The following is a 15782-nucleotide window of genomic DNA, read 5'->3' on the forward strand; positions in this document are numbered from 1 at the left end:
ATCTAATAAGTGAAATAAAAGTTCTGTTTTATTTTTAGGTCTTTATTAGGGATCTCTATTTGCCTTTGGCAATCTGTGTGTGTACCTTGAGGTACTGTGGCACAAGCTTGTACATTTTTATTCTGTACCTTCTCCTCTCACTGGAAAAGTATTACATAAATTTAAGCCTCCCCTTGAAGTGGATTAGGGGGATTAGGGACTCATCCATGCAGATGTCCCTTTGGGGCATGTACACCTCAGCAAATTTTCTGCTGAAGTGGTCAATTACTGGCCGAATTTTGAAAAGTCAGTCAAACTTGGGGTCATCTAGGGGTGGACACTGTGCATTGTCATTGTAATGCAAAAAATTGTGAAGGAGTGTGTCCAGGTCACAGCCATGCGGAACACTGGAGTGTTATACAAAATATCCCCTCTGCAATATTGCCGAGCTTCTGGCTTCTTCACAAACCCAATGTGAAGGACAAGGCCCCAAAACGTCATCAGTTCAACTGCATCTAAGGGGGTCTAAATAGCAAATGATAAAGAGGGATTTTGGGGTAAAAATAGTTGGGAGTATAAATTTGTCTGGGTCACCATGTGGTTTACAAACTTCTGAGAGAAAAAGACTTTGAAATAGTTGAAATCAGGAATCTGAGGTTCATAATCTTCAGGGTGAGGTCCACAGGGGGTCACTAGTGGTGGGCGCTGTGTCATTTGCAGTCCTGAAGCTTCTACGTGTCACAGAAGGAAGAAGAGGAGGAAAAATAGAGGAATGTGGCCTGATCTCCCTCACTATTAGCATCGGATTCAAGGAAGGAGTATGTCTCCTCGGCTGAATACAATCTTTGGGAGGAGCGAAATATTTTATTTTTCACGTGGGTGGTGTGTGTCTGTAGTGTTTTTCATGTGTGTTAAATAATCAAATTTTATTAAGGTGTGTGTGTTTGGTGTAAACGTGTATTTATTAATTTATTAGATTAGAATAGAAAATAAAAAAAGAATAGAAGAAAAGAATCTAGAAATAAAAATGTGTATCGATTTCTCTGGAGTGTTATCGGAGGGTGGGTTGTATTAGTTTGCTTGAATGCAAAAAGTTGAATCCTTGACAAGTTTATTGTATTTTATGTATAACAATAATATATAATGATGACATGTAACATTGAAAATCTATTTGTTCTACTTAATTTTCTTAATAAAAATAATCTGATTAAAAAAATAAATAAAACTAAAAAAATTCTAAAACTACACTACAATTACTATATGGATGTTGGTAAAAAATGAAAAAATTACTGAGCACCCGCAACTGATGCTAATTATAATTATATGTTAATAAAAAATACTGTAGTATAAGCTAATTACTACAGTACCTTTTTACTATAGATTACACTGACCCTTTCAATTAATCTAAGTTGGGTTTTTTTTAAACACCTTTTGAAAAAAAAAAACCTGGAGCGAAAAGTGTGCATGGATGCGCTCAGAGGCAGAAAGTGGGTTGGGGAAGAGAGGGATTAGAAAAAGGCAGGAGACATGAAAAAGGTCAGGAACACTTCAAGTCTTCGGATCAGCAGTAGCGATGGTACAGTCTATGGGACCACATGTCCCAGCAGGTAAGCAGCAGATCGACAAAATGGCCGTTTTGAACACTCCTCCAAACTGAAATGAGGTGGTGCAGAGCGGTTATCGAGAGGTTGAACTGCCCTCTTGAACATTAATTGGTCAGTCATCAACCGATTGCACCAATCCGCGCTGTCACCACTGTTCCCTAGCACCTGTATATGATCCGTGCAGTTACAGCACCGACCACCCCTGGACATCAATGTTTCGGCCACTTTTATTTGGCAAACCATTGAAATTGCTATCATTGGCTGTTCAAAATTGAACAGCCAATGAAAGCAATTGTTGTTGAGGGGGTAGGAGGGAGAAGAGGGGGGCCTCAAATCGATCTGTAGCGACCAGAAATTCTCATGACATAATTTTATGTCAATTTGCGGGAACCCCTTCCCGATCATGACATACAGTTACGTCATATGTCAGGAAGGGGTTAAAGTGAACCTGTCAGCAGGTTATTTGCTATGTAATCTGATAGCAGCATGATGTAGAGCGGAATTGCCGCTGCGGAAAAGCTTAAAAAATGCATAGTGGGCACACAGCCTTAAAATATCTGCAAAACAGAATTTCAATTTTTTACATTTCATTTTCATTTTAGTTTTAATATATATGCCCCTCGAAGCTACTTCAAAACTAAACTGATCCCCCAAAAATTGGATTTAGAAATGTCATAAATATCGAATATGAATGCTAAACTTAAGCCTCCTAAAATCGTAAGAAAATAGATTAGAAAATCATGACAACATAAAGGAGAAATATGGCAACGTTTCTGATTAACTAATTTGAGAGCATAAAAATAAAAAGTACGAACAAAAAAGTACGAACACTGCTAATTTTCCAATTTGTGGGGTATGTTTCAGTTTTTAAATAAATGCAAAAACATATTGATCTAAATTTACTACTAGAAAAATACAAACTTTCAGGAGAAAAAGAACCTCAGAATCACTTGGAGACGTAGAAGCCTTCCAAAGTCATTACCACGTTAAGTGACTCCTGTCAGACTTGAAAAATAGGGCTTGGTCAGGACGAGTTTAAAAGGATAGTCCAGGCTTTTGATATTAATGATCGCAATTCCCATTAATTTGTTTGTAGGTTAGACAGAATAATGCGGCTTTTCTCGGCCATTTCTAGAAGAAGTTATTCCCATGGCATAGGCATAACCTTTTAGTTGCTTGTCACCAAAGGAAAACCATTGACAACTCAATGTTAAACCTCAGTCAGTGGCATACCGTAATCTCCTGATAGAAATGCAGATGCTACACACATACCTGACTCGGCACCATTGTCATCTAAGACCGACCCAACAACAGACGGAGGTTGAAGGGTGGAAGCGTCAGGCTCCTCTTTAGCTTCTTCAAAACTGGAATCTCCAAGCCCAGAGCTGCTGTCACTCAGTGCCCTGCTGTTATATTCTCTCTCATTACTGTTGTCACCAGAAAATAAGGCAAATGAGGTTTTTACATCCATTGCCGTGCACTTAATCACCAAGCCCCTGCGAAAATAAATATACCTTTCACACGCAATATCAAGTCTCACCGGCTCCCTGTATAAAGACAGATACTTTCTTAGCTTATACTTTTAAATGATTCAAATATTTAATACGTGCGCAACATCCTAGATATGGCAAAAAGTCCTGCAAAATCAAAAACATGAGAAGGCGTTACATTTCATCTATTGATGGTCTATGGGGTTGTGTGCCACCTTTCATATAAAATCCAAGCTACTCCATCTTTGGCTGCAGAATGTATGTGGCATACAACTATTCCCACCACAGATGTCATCGTAAGTCGTGTGCTACGTTTACTCACATGCATAAGTTAGGGGGTTTGTTAAAAAAAAAAAGTGAAGTTATCCTGTATCAATAGAATAGGGGATAACGTCCTGATCGCTGTGGGTCTAACTGCTGGGACCCCCAATGGTCCAAGAGCAGAGACCGGTCCGGTATAGTGGTGCGACTTCCACTCCATTCATTGTCTATGGGACTTGAGGAAATAGTCCAATTTTGGGGATAAGTCTTTAACTTATACCAGAATAATGAAATAATGACAAGAGAACAGGATGGAAAAGGAAAGGGCTCCTGCTCAGAAATCTATCCCATCATCTGTCACGTGGTGCAGTGTTCTGGCATGGGAATATATTGCTGACAGTGGATCTGTGACTGCGGACAGAAGCAGCAGGATACATGTGATAGTGTATGGAGCCATAAAGTCTGTACATTTGGCTCAGATTCAATCAAACGCTGCAAAACTGATATCCTTCTATCTGTAAATGACAGAGTCAGTCAGCACACATAAACCTGACGGCAGGCAGAACCAACCACTAAGAGACCCATAAACAAGCAGTCGCTGAAAATGGCTTCTGTAAAGACCTTTCAGAGCACCTGAATGGCGAAAACTGCACGTAATCAGTATCTGCAACCACATATTAAAGCTTCTGTCTAGATTTATAATTAAGGCTAATATAGTAAATATCTCCCTTTAGAAAGAAATACTCTATTATGGTTCTAAACGACAAAAAACACCCAAAATCAGTGAGTAAGAAGCAGTCGGGGACCCGTCTGTACGACTAGTCACCAGTGCGGCTCAGTCCCTGGCAGCTATTGAAGTATGATTTTCTCTGATATGCGGCAGCGTTTCAGTGACATACATATATGGCTGAGATCATACAGGCAGCGGCTCATACAGGCTACCCACGGATTGGGGGCATGTATCAGCTGTCAGGTTCCCTTTAAAATATACACACCACCCAGAATTGGCTTGTAAGGTTGTATGTAGAGAATGGCTAACTAGCCCTAATCATCCCTGACGCTTAGAGCTCTGACCGCTCAGGGTGGCACCCTAAAAAACAGCAACTCCACTCGACCATCATCCTTCACTATATAGATATGCTTGGAGTCCCTCACACAACGAATGGTGTATTTCTTAACAATCCAAACATTGTATGAATATAGCATGATTAGCAAAGTCACATAAAAGGGATTGTCCAGGCTTGGGGCTCAAGCCTACTGTCACTATGTGGCTGCAGACTTGTGACTCCTCACAGCGCGTATACAGCAGTTCTCCGGTACCGGGAGCAGCGGGCGGTCATGGTTCTCCGGGACAGGGAGCAATGGATAGTCATGTGATCACATGTATGTGATTTACATACAGTTGCTTCTCACAAAATTAGATCATCATCAAAAAGTTAATTTATTTCAGTTTTTCAACACAAAAAGTGAAACTCATATTATATAGAGTCATTACAAAGTGATCTATTTCAAGTGTTTATTTCTGTTAATATTGATGATTATGGCTTACAGCCAATGAAAGCACAAAAGTCATTATCTCAGTAAATTAGAATAATTAACATAAAACACCTGCAAAGGCTTCCTACGAATTTAAAAAGGTCCCTTAGTCTGTTTCAGTAGGCTCCACAATCATGGGGAAGACTGCTGACTTGACCGATGTCCAGAAGGCAGCCATTGACACACTCCACAAGGAGAATAAGCCACAAAAGGTCATTGCTAAAGAAGCTGGCTGTTCACAGAGTGCTGTATCCAAGCATATTAATGGAAAGTTGAGTGGAAGGAAAAAGTGTGGTAGAAAAAGGTGCACAAGCAACCGGGATGACCGCAGCCTTGAAAGGATTGTTAAGAAAAGGCCATTCAAACATTTGGGGGAGATTCACAAGGAGTGGACTACTGTTGGAGTCATTGCTTCAAGAGCCACCACACACAGACGTATCCAGGACATGGGCTACAAGTGTCGCATTTCTTGTGTCAAGCCACTCATGACCAATGGACAATGCCAGAAGCGTCTTACCTGGGCCAAGGAGAAAAAGACCTGGACTGTTGCTCATGATCCAATGTGTTGTTTTCAGATGAAAGTAAATTTTGCATTTCATTTGGAAATCAAGGTCCCAGAGTCTGGAGGAAGAGTGGAGAAGCCACAATCCAAGCTGCTTGAGGTCTAGTGTGAAGTTTCTACAATCAGTGATGGTTTGGGGAGCCATGTCATCTGCTGGTGTAGGTCCACTGTGTTTTATCAAGACCAAAGTCAGCGCAGCCATCTACCAGGAAATTTTAGAGCACTTCATGTTTCCCTCTGCCGACAAGCTTTTTGGAGATGGAAATGTCATTCTCCAGCAGGACTTGGCACCTGATCACACTGCCAAAAGTACCAATACCTGGTTTAAAAACAACAGTATCACTGTGCTTGATTGGCCAGCAAACTCGCCTGACCTCAACCCCATAGAGAATCTATGGGGTATTGTCAAGAGGAAGATGAGAGACACCAGACCCAACAGTACAGACGAGCTGAAGGCAGCTATCAAAGCAACCTGGGCTTTCATAACACCTCAGCAGTGCCACAGGCTGATCGCCTCCATGCCACGCCGCATTGATGCAGTAATTGATGCAAAAAGAGCCCCGACCAAGTATTGAGTGCATTTACTGAACATACATTTCAGTAGGCCAACATTTCGGATTTTAAAATCAGTTTTCAAGCTGTTGTTATAAAGTATTCTAAGTTAATGAGATAATGACTTTTGTGTTTTCATTGGCTGTAAGCCATAATCATCAACATTAACAGAAATAAACACTTGAAATAGATCACTCGGTTTGTAATGACGCTATATAATATACGAGTTTCACTTTTTGTATTGAAGAACTGAAATAAATTAACTTTTTGATGATATTCTAATTTTGTGAGAAGCACCTGTACTTCCGACTACACATATCCGGCCTCACAGACTTACTGCAGGCCTGAACCTCAAGCCTGGAGTAACCCCTTTATTGTATGTATTCCAATATGTTTTGGGACTTTACACAAGTCCTAGAAACACAAGTAACAAATCCCAGTCCACAAATCTATTTGTGTTGTAGGGTTTGGTACTCACTCTGCTGCGGTTGAGGTAGGCACAGAAGCGGTTTCAGGGAAATCCAGGCTGGTTTATTAAATAGCATAAACCGCTCAGGAAGCAAAACAAAAACACAGCCTTTCGCGGCACAAAGTGTAAACACAAAGTAAAATGTTCATACAAGGTTGCGGGTTCACCCGTTCAGGTTACAGTCCAGTCCCTGACACAGACCAACACTCTGTAGAGCCACACATCTCCAGACACAGAACAGAAATGAGACACTGGGTTTCCATTTTATATACACGCCCTGGGGTGGGGATATGTGAGCAGCCAATCCCTCCCAACTCGTATGACTGCTCATAAAAACCTGCCCTAATATGCCCTATTAACCCTCTCAGCACTAAATGTTCTGGAGCACGCTTTCCCGGTTTTACATCACCGAAGCTACCAACCTGGGTGATACATATCGCTCCTTAAGGACCTGACCGGCGTTCATCTTACATACCCCCCTCTGCCCAAAGCCGGGGGGCTTGGCACCTTCCGCTAACAAACATTGTACCCTCGACAATGCGTCAGCATTGCCATGCAGTTTCCCAGGCCTATGCTCTACAAGGAAGCTGAAATCCTGAAGAGCTAGGAACCACCTGGTCACTCGAGCATTGTTCCCTTTCTCATTCATCCACCTTAGTGGGGCATGGTCTGACACTAGCCAGAACTTCCTGCCTAGGAGGTAGAATCTTAGGGTGTCCAACGCCCACCTGATGGCCAAACATTCCTTCTCCACTGTGCAGTAATTTCTTTCACAAGATGTCAGCTTCCAGTTTAAATACATTATGGGGTGCTCGTCCGCCTTCAACTCTTGTGATAGGACAGCACCCAGTCAGACATCTGACGTGTCCGTCCGGACAAAAAACTCCTTTGAGAAATGCAGTGCCACCAGCTGTGGCTGTTTACACAGAGCTAGCTTCAGTTCCTGGAATCTCAGCTTCAGGAGATCACTTAGCCATGGGGCGGCTATCATGGGGAAGTTAGGGATGAACCGACATAGTAGCCCACGATGCCCAGGAACGCTCAGACCTGCTTTTTTGAGAGAGGTTGTGGCCAAACCTGGATCGCATCAATTTTATTTATTTGGGGCTTTATCATAGCTCAAATATCTGGCCTCCTCTATGCCCATGGCACATTTCTTCGGGTTGATGGAAAACCCCGCCTTCCATAGAGCATCGAATATCGCCTGACTTTGCTCAGATGGTAGCCCCAATCCTGGCTGTAGATCATGATATCATCCAGGTAGGCCACTGCATACTTCCTGTGGGGAGCTAAGATCCGGTCCATAGCTGTCTGGAAGGTAGCTGGTGCTCCTTGCAACCCAAACGGGATTCTGGTGTATTGGAAAGACCCATCTGGCATTGAAAAGGCCATCTTCTCCTTGGCCTCTTGGGACATAGGAATCTGCCAATACCCTTTTGTGAGGTCAAGGGTGGTAATGTACCTGGTCGGCCCTAGCCTTTCAATTAGTTCATCCACCCTGGGCATCGGGTGCGAATCAAACTTAGAGACCTCATTCAGTTTCCTATAGTCATTGTAAAACGTTTCAGCACTAAGACTATGGGACTAGACCAGCCACTTTTGGACTCTTTGATGACCCCAGATTCAGCATGCGCTTCACCTCCTTTGCGTTTACCTCTCGGCAGGCTTTAGGAATCTAGCATGGCTTCATATTCACTCGGACATGAGGCTCCGTAAGCACCTCATGCTCTATGACCTGAGTACAGCCCGGTAGATCCGAGAACAAGTCCCTGATTCACTGCAGCAACTCTCAGCATTGTTGCTTCTGGGTACGTGACAGCGACTCTGCCACCTTGACTTCCTCCAAGTCGGTTTCAGTCTTCGCCACCAAACACAGAGCTTCCACAGGCCCCATGTCTCGCCATGGCTTAATCTGGTTGACGTGGTACACCTGGTAGGGCTTCCTTCTCCCTGGTTGGTGGACCCTATAGTTGACATAGCAAACCCATTCAACCACTTCATAGGGGCCCTGCTACTTGGTCAGGAATTTGCTCTCCACCGTAGGTACCAGCACTAGTACCCGATCCCCAGGATTGAAGTGTCTCATCCTCGCCGATCTATTATTCACCCTCGACTGTGCCTCTTGTGCTTTGAGGAGGTGTTCTTTCACAATGGGCATCACCTCTGAAATCCTCTCTTGCACCTGGGCCACATGTTCGATTACACGCCTGTAGGGTGTAGACTCCCCCTCCCAGGTCTCCTTTGCTACGTCCAGGAGTCCGCGGGGGTGTCGGCCATATAACAGCTCAAATGTGGAGAACCCAGTAGAGGCCTGTGGGACTTCTCTAAATGAAGAACAGAAGGTACGGCAGTAGACAGTCCAAGTCCCAGCCGTCTTTCTCTACGACCTTCTTTAACATAGCCTTCAAGGATTTATTAAACCTCTCCACTAAGCCATCTGTCTGGGGGTGAAAGACTGAGGTTCTGAGTTGCGTGATTTGCAGGGTTTTGCACAACTCCCTCATCACCCTTGACATAAATGGGGTCCCTTGGTCCGTTAAGATCTTCTTAGGCAGCCCCGTTCTAGAGAAGCTGTGGACCAACTCCCGGGCTATACATTTGGCAGAGGAGTTACGTAGTGGGACGGCCTTCGGATACCGTGTAGCATAGTCCAGTACCACCAGAATATTCTGATGTCCTCTGGCGGACTTGACCAGGGGTCCCACTAGATGCATGGCTACGCAATCAAATGGCACCTCAATGATTGGCAACGGCACTAAGGGGCTACAGAAGTTCGCTACAGGGGAGGTCAGCTGGCAAGTGGGACATGACCTACAGTAATTTACAATTTCTCGGTGACAACCGGGCTAGTAGAACCTCTGGAGGATCCTTTCTTTGTTTTTTTCTACCCCCAGGTGACCACCTAAGACATGTGCATGGGCCATATCTAACACCCTGCGTCTGTACGGCCCTGGCACTAGTAACTTCTCGATTACCTCCCCTCTGAGCTTGGTGACCAGATATAGTAACTCCCCATTTACACCAAAGTACGGATATCGGGTGTCAGCCCCCTGCTCTTGAGTAACACCATTCAGGACAGTGACATTATCAAACGACCCCTTTAGAGTCAAGCCTCTGAGCTGGGCGGTTCCCCCGGAGACCTCCAGCTCAGGGATGTTGGTCTCCGGAGATGCTGCCATAGCTTTATACCCCACAAGCACACAAAAAGGAAACCCGTCGGCAGCTGCCTGTTATGAGGTTTCTTCAGGAGCGACCTGGTTGTTGTCTGGACAACCTGGCTTCCTCCCTTTCTCCCACAAGTTCCAAAACAGGCAAAGTCCCTCCCTATTATAACAAGAAGCAACAGGTCCTTAACGACGCCCACCTCATGGGACTCTGCGCCAGTTTGTGTGTATAGAACGAGATGCCTAAGCAAAGGAAACCACGAATATATATCCAATGTAATAGGAAAATAGAAAATTACTTTATTAGAAAAATTTATATAGGAAAAATACTTCAAGTCGTACAGGACTATAGTGGCAAAACACATGACACAAAATCACATATAGAAAATTAAAACATAATTAAAAACAAACAACAGGTGTCACCATAGGGTGCAGATTCCAAATCCATCATATAACATTATCCTTCATTGCCTTTCCCTCACATAAAAAAACCAAAAAAAAACCAAAAACCAAAAAAAGAGAGAGAGGGGAGTGGGTTGCATATATGTATATGTATATATGGGCGATGAAGAAAGATATCATAATACGGTATACATGGCCACAAATAAGGCCTCACACATCATAACCTACACTTCCATCAACTCCCTAACATCAATATTATCAACCCCAACAAAAGAGAGACATATTACAGGCAAAGAAAAAGAAACATGATTCACCTTGTGGGATGAAGAAGCTGCACGCCGTGTGGCTCCCCGACGCGCGTTTCGGCGCTCCTGCCTTTTTCAAGGGGATGACTGAGACTGGATATGTGTAGCCCTTAAATACACCCACCACAATTGGTGTCAGGATAACCTACACCTGTCTATAGGGGCGGGACCATAAGGACACGTGACCATCATCATAGAGGTGCATGGTCATGTGACCATTACCATGGTAGCGTACGTCGCTACCTATAATATACCGTGACCCGGAAATAGCTGTGTAGACTATGCATTCACGTCCCCATAGATACGGGAATGTAAGGACACGTGAGCACTACCATAGCAATGCTCAACGACGCCCGCGGACCCTAGTAACTTATTAGACCGAGAGGCCGGAACTGCACAGTCACGTGACCATCACTAAAGAGACGCATGGTCACGTGACCGTTACCTTGGCAATGTCCACGCTACCCATAGTGCATCATGACCCGGAAGTGACGCGGCAATGCGTCCCTGCAACCGACCACATCGGCGTCGAAGCAGCAAATTGCCCAGGGACACCGAGGGAGTCAGATGCCAAGGGGCAGGGACGCATCCACGTACAGAGTCATTAGGGTAAGTATATGTACTGTAAAGAAGAAACAAAAGAGAGCGCAGAGAAGAGATAAAGAAAAAATATAAAAGAAAAAAGAGAAAAGGGAAAATAACATAAAAAATAATGATTAGAGGCATCTAATATACTACAAGTAATATATCTTCCTAGAGCTGGAAAAGAAATCCAATTCTCCAAAATCCTACCTAGGAAGGGAAAAAAAAAAAAAAGTAATCCCACCAATAGTTCCCATGTATAAAAATAGTAGTGCCCATATACGACAATTGGGATGCTAGTTCATTCGTCCCACATAACAAGGTTTACCGTGGTACTATTAAGATGCACAAAACATTATAAATCATATCTTGTATTATCAGTCCATCATACTTATTATATAAGCCTCGTATTACCATATACTCTGTCATATTGCACACGACATCATTGTACAAAATAGTACACAAGCATTTTAAGTAAAGAGCCACATATATTATGGAGAGATGACTATATGAAATCACATCACATCAAAGAAATAGATGACTTGATTGCACAGTAGCATAGGACCATGGAGCCGCTTGAATATATTTCCTTAGTCTCTGTATTACACAACTTCCAAACAGGATTGATATCATGTAGCCTTCAGGTCCCACATCCAAGATAAAAATAGTCTGGTGTATTGGTTGGGTGAAGAGGCAATGCACACGTCCAGTCAAAGCCAAAAATTCATAGCACCTGATAAGAAAATATATGATACAATTAAAAGGAGATATATACTACATGTAATAATTGTGACATATATATAAGATGGAACAGCAGTACAGGATCACAAATATGGTGCGAAACTATTGTACTCATTCAGACCTCTCGGGTGTATTGTTTTGAGGGTCCAAATCCACCTTGTCTCAATACGGGCAAGTCTCTGTGTAACAGAGCCACCACGTATACCTACCTCTAACATATCAATTCCTTTTACCTCCAGAAGTTTCGGATTACACTCATGAAATCTTTTGAAGTGTCTAGGAAGTGTCTTTAGAGTAGATGTTTCGTTCTGTTCAGAGGCCGCTATTATGCCTCGAACATGTTCCCTTACTCTAGTTTTCAGGCAGCGTGTGGTCATCCCAACATATATGAGGTTGCAGGGACATGTAGCATAGTATATGACATTCCGGGAGCTACATGTAATACGTTTTTTGATCTCATAAGAGGATCTCCCTGTGGAGTCTATAAAATTAGTACTCCTCACTATGTTGGGACAGGCCACACACAGGCCGCATGGGACACATCCAGGACGACTATTTACATTGTCAAGGAAAGTTACAGTCCTTCCTCCCTCATAGTGACTCCGAACCAAGTGGTCGTGAAGATTTTTACTGCGACGGAATACAATGGTAGGTTTACTCGTGATATATTTCGCTAACACAGGATCAGCTCTCAACACAGGCCAAGCTTTATTCAAGACCTTCCTCACTGCTGGTATTTGTGTATGGAAGGTAGTAATAAACCTCACAGCATCACTTGTTTTTTTAGTGCTGGATTTGTAGAGGAGATCATGGCGGGAAGAATATCTAGCACGATTGTACGCTTTCTTAACTGATCTATGGCTATACCCACGAGCATAGAAACGCTCACTCAATTCTTGAGATTGCGTTTCAAAATCCTGGTCGCTGGAGCAAATCCTGCGAAGACGCAGGAACTGCCCTACCGGTACAGATCGAATAATATGTGATGGATGAGACGAAGATGCATGCAACAGAGTGTTGGATGAGGTAGATTTTCTAAAGATGTTCGTACAAATGGCATTATCTGGACCACGGGTTAGACATACATCTAAGAACTCAACTCGGTCTGAATCACAATTAAAAGTAAGACGTATATTTAGGACATTCACATTGAGATCACGAATGAACGTCTCTAGATGATCACGTGACCCCTGCCAGATCAGGAAAATGTCGTCAATGTACCGCGTCCAAGAAAGGACGCGGCCCATCGAGGACTCCTGATCAGGCAGGGAGAGGTCCCTCTCCCACAGCTCCAGAAAGAGATTAGCGTATGAGGGGGCGAAAGCCGCACCCATCGCAGTCCCCTGAAGCTGTAGGTAGAAGGACCCCTTAACCCCTTAAGCCCCGCGGGTGGTTTGCACGTTAATGACCGGGCCAATTTTTACAATTCTGACCACTGTCACTTTATGAGGTAATTACTCTCGAACGCTTCAACGGATCCCCCTGATTCTGAGAATGTTTTTTCGTGACATATTGTACTTCATGATTGTGGAAAAATTTCTTCGATATCACTTGCGTTTATTTGTGAAAAAAACGGAAATTTGGCGAAAATTTTGAAAATTTTGCAATTTTCAAAATTTGAATTTTTAAGCCCTGAAATCAGAGCGATATGTCACACAAAAGAGTTAATAAATAACATTTCCCACATGTCTACTTTACATCAGCACAATTTTGGAACCAAAATTTTTTTTTGTTAGGGAGCTATAAGGGTTAAAAGTTGACCAGCGATTTCTCATTTTTCCAACAAAATTTACAAAACCATTTTTTTAGGGACCACATCACATTTGAAGTCACTTTGAGAGGTCTTTATGACAGAAAATACCCAAAAGTGACACCATTCTAAAAACTGCACCCCTCAAGGTGCTCAAAACCACATTCAAGAACTTTATTAACCCTTCAGGTGCTTCACAGGAATTTTTTGAATGTGGAAGAAAAAAATGAACATTTAACTTTTTTCACAAAAATGTTAATTTAGACCCAATTTTTTTTATTTTCACAGGGGTAACAAGAAAAAATGGACCCCAAAATTTGTTGTGCAATTTCCCCTGGGCACGCAGATACCCAATATTTGGGGAAAAAATACTGTTTGGGCGCACGGCAGGGCTCGGAAGGGAAGGAGCGCTATTTGACTTTTTGATTGTAAAATTTGCTTGAATAATTAGCGGACGCCATGTTGTGTTTGGAGAGCCCATGTGTGCCCAAACTTTGGAGCTCCCCCACAAGTGACCCCATTTTGGAAACTAGACCCCCCAAGGCACCTTTCTAGATGCATAGTGCGCACTTGGAACCCCCAGGTGCTTCACAAATTGATTCGTAACAATGATAAAGTGAAAAAAAAAACACTTTTTAATTTTATTGAATCAATTTGTGAAGCACCTGAGGGTTCCAAGTGCTCACAATGCATCTAGATAGGTGCCTTGGGGGGTCTAGTTTCCAAAATGGGGTCACTTGTGGGGGAGCTCCAATGTTTGGGCACACAGCGGCTCTCCAAACGCAACATGGTGTCGCTAACAATTTGAGCCGATTTTCCGTTAAATTTGTTAGAGGACACCATGTTGCATTTAGAGAGTCCCTGTGTGCCCAAACATTGGAGCTCCCCCACAAGTGACCCCATTTTGGAAACTAGACCCCCCAAGGCACCTATCTAGATGCATAGTGAGCACTTGGAACCCCCAGGTGCTTCACAAATTGATTCGTAACAATGAAAAAGTGAAAAAAAAAACACTTTTTCATTTTTATGAATCAATTTGTGAAGCACCTGAGGGTTCCAAGTGCTCACTATGCATCTAGATAGGTGCCTTGGGTGGTCTAGTTTCCAAAATGGGGTCACTTGTGGGGGAGCTCCAATATTTGGGCACACAGCGGCTCTCTAAATGCAACATGGTGTCCGCTAACAAATTTAACGCAAAATTGGCTCAAATTGTTAGCGACACCATGTTGCGTTTGGAGAGCTGCTGTGTGCCCAAACATTGGAGCTCCCCCACAAGTGACCCCATTTTGGAAACTAGACCCCCCAAGGCACCTATCTAGATGCATAGTGAGCACTTGGAACCCCCAGGTGCTTCACAAATTGATTCGTAACAATGAAAAAGTGAAAAAAAAACACTTTTTCATTTTTATGAATCAATTTGTGAAGCACCTGGGGGTTCCAACTGCTCACTATGCATCTAGATAGGTGCCTTGGGGGGTCTAGTTTCCAAAATGGGGTCATTTGTGGGAGAGCTCCAATGTTTGGGCACACAGGGACTCTCTAAATGCAACATGGTATCCGCTAACAAATTGAATGGAAAATCGGCTCAAATTGTTAGCGGACACCACATTGCGTTTGGAGAGCTTCTCTGTGCCCAAACTTTGGAGCTCCCCCACAAGTGACCCCATTTTGGAAACTAGACCCCCCAAGGCACCTTTCTAGATGCATAGTGAGCACTTGGAACCCCCAAGTGCTTCACAAATTGATTCGTAATAATGAAAAAGTGAAAAAAAAAACACTTTTTCATTTTTACGAATTAATTTGTGAAGCACCTAGGGGTTCCAAGTGCTCACTATGCATCTAGATAGGTGCCTTGGGGGGTCTAGTTTCCAAAATGGGGTCACTTGTGGAGGAGCTCCAATGTTTGGGCACACAGGGACTCTCCAAATGCAACATGATATCCGCTAACAATTTGAGCCGACAATTTGTTAGCGGATATCATGTTGCATTTGGAGAGTCCCTGTGTGCCCAAATATTGGAGCTCCCCCACAAGTGACCCCATTTTGGAAACTAGACCCCCCAAGGCACCTATCTAGATTCATAGTGAGCACTTGGAACCCCAGGTGCTTCACAAATTGATTCATAAAAATGAAAAAGTGTTTTTTTTTTCACTTTTTCATTTTTACGAATCAATTTGTGAAGCACCTGGGGGTTCCAAGTGCTCACTATGCATCTAGAAAGGTGCCTTGGGGGGTCTAGTTTCCAAAATGGGGTCACTTGTGGGGGAGCTCCAAAGTTTGGGCACAGAGGGGCTCTCCAAACGCAATGTGGTGTCCGCTAACAATTTGAGCCGATTTTCCATTCAATTTGTTAGCGGATACCATGTTGCATTTAGAGAGTCCCTGT

General features: G+C 43.3%; 1 protein-coding gene across 11 annotated transcripts in view; it reads right to left on the reverse strand.

Annotated features, from left to right (window-relative positions):
• L3MBTL2 (L3MBTL histone methyl-lysine binding protein 2) overlaps nt 1-15782 on the reverse strand; it is a 100133-nt gene that overhangs the window by 71327 nt on the left and 13024 nt on the right. For 10 of the 11 annotated variants that reach the window (XR_012247753.1, XR_012247754.1, XM_073644147.1 and 7 more), the window contains exon 2: nt 2856-3079. Coding sequence is in view for 9 of the 11 variants with exons in the window: in XM_073644147.1 (XP_073500248.1) it covers nt 2856-3054 (199 nt within the window). In the remaining 2 variants the exon portion in view is untranslated. Of the gene's footprint in view, nt 1-2855; nt 3080-15782 lie in introns of those variants that run through there. The other variant, XM_073644153.1, reaches the window with a different exon arrangement.

The sequence above is a fragment of the Phyllobates terribilis genome, unplaced genomic scaffold (genome assembly GCF_046119375.1).
Source record: "Phyllobates terribilis strain yellow unplaced genomic scaffold, ASM4611937v1 Scaffold_8__6_contigs__length_399053987, whole genome shotgun sequence".
Taxonomy (NCBI): domain Eukaryota; kingdom Metazoa; phylum Chordata; class Amphibia; order Anura; family Dendrobatidae; genus Phyllobates; species Phyllobates terribilis.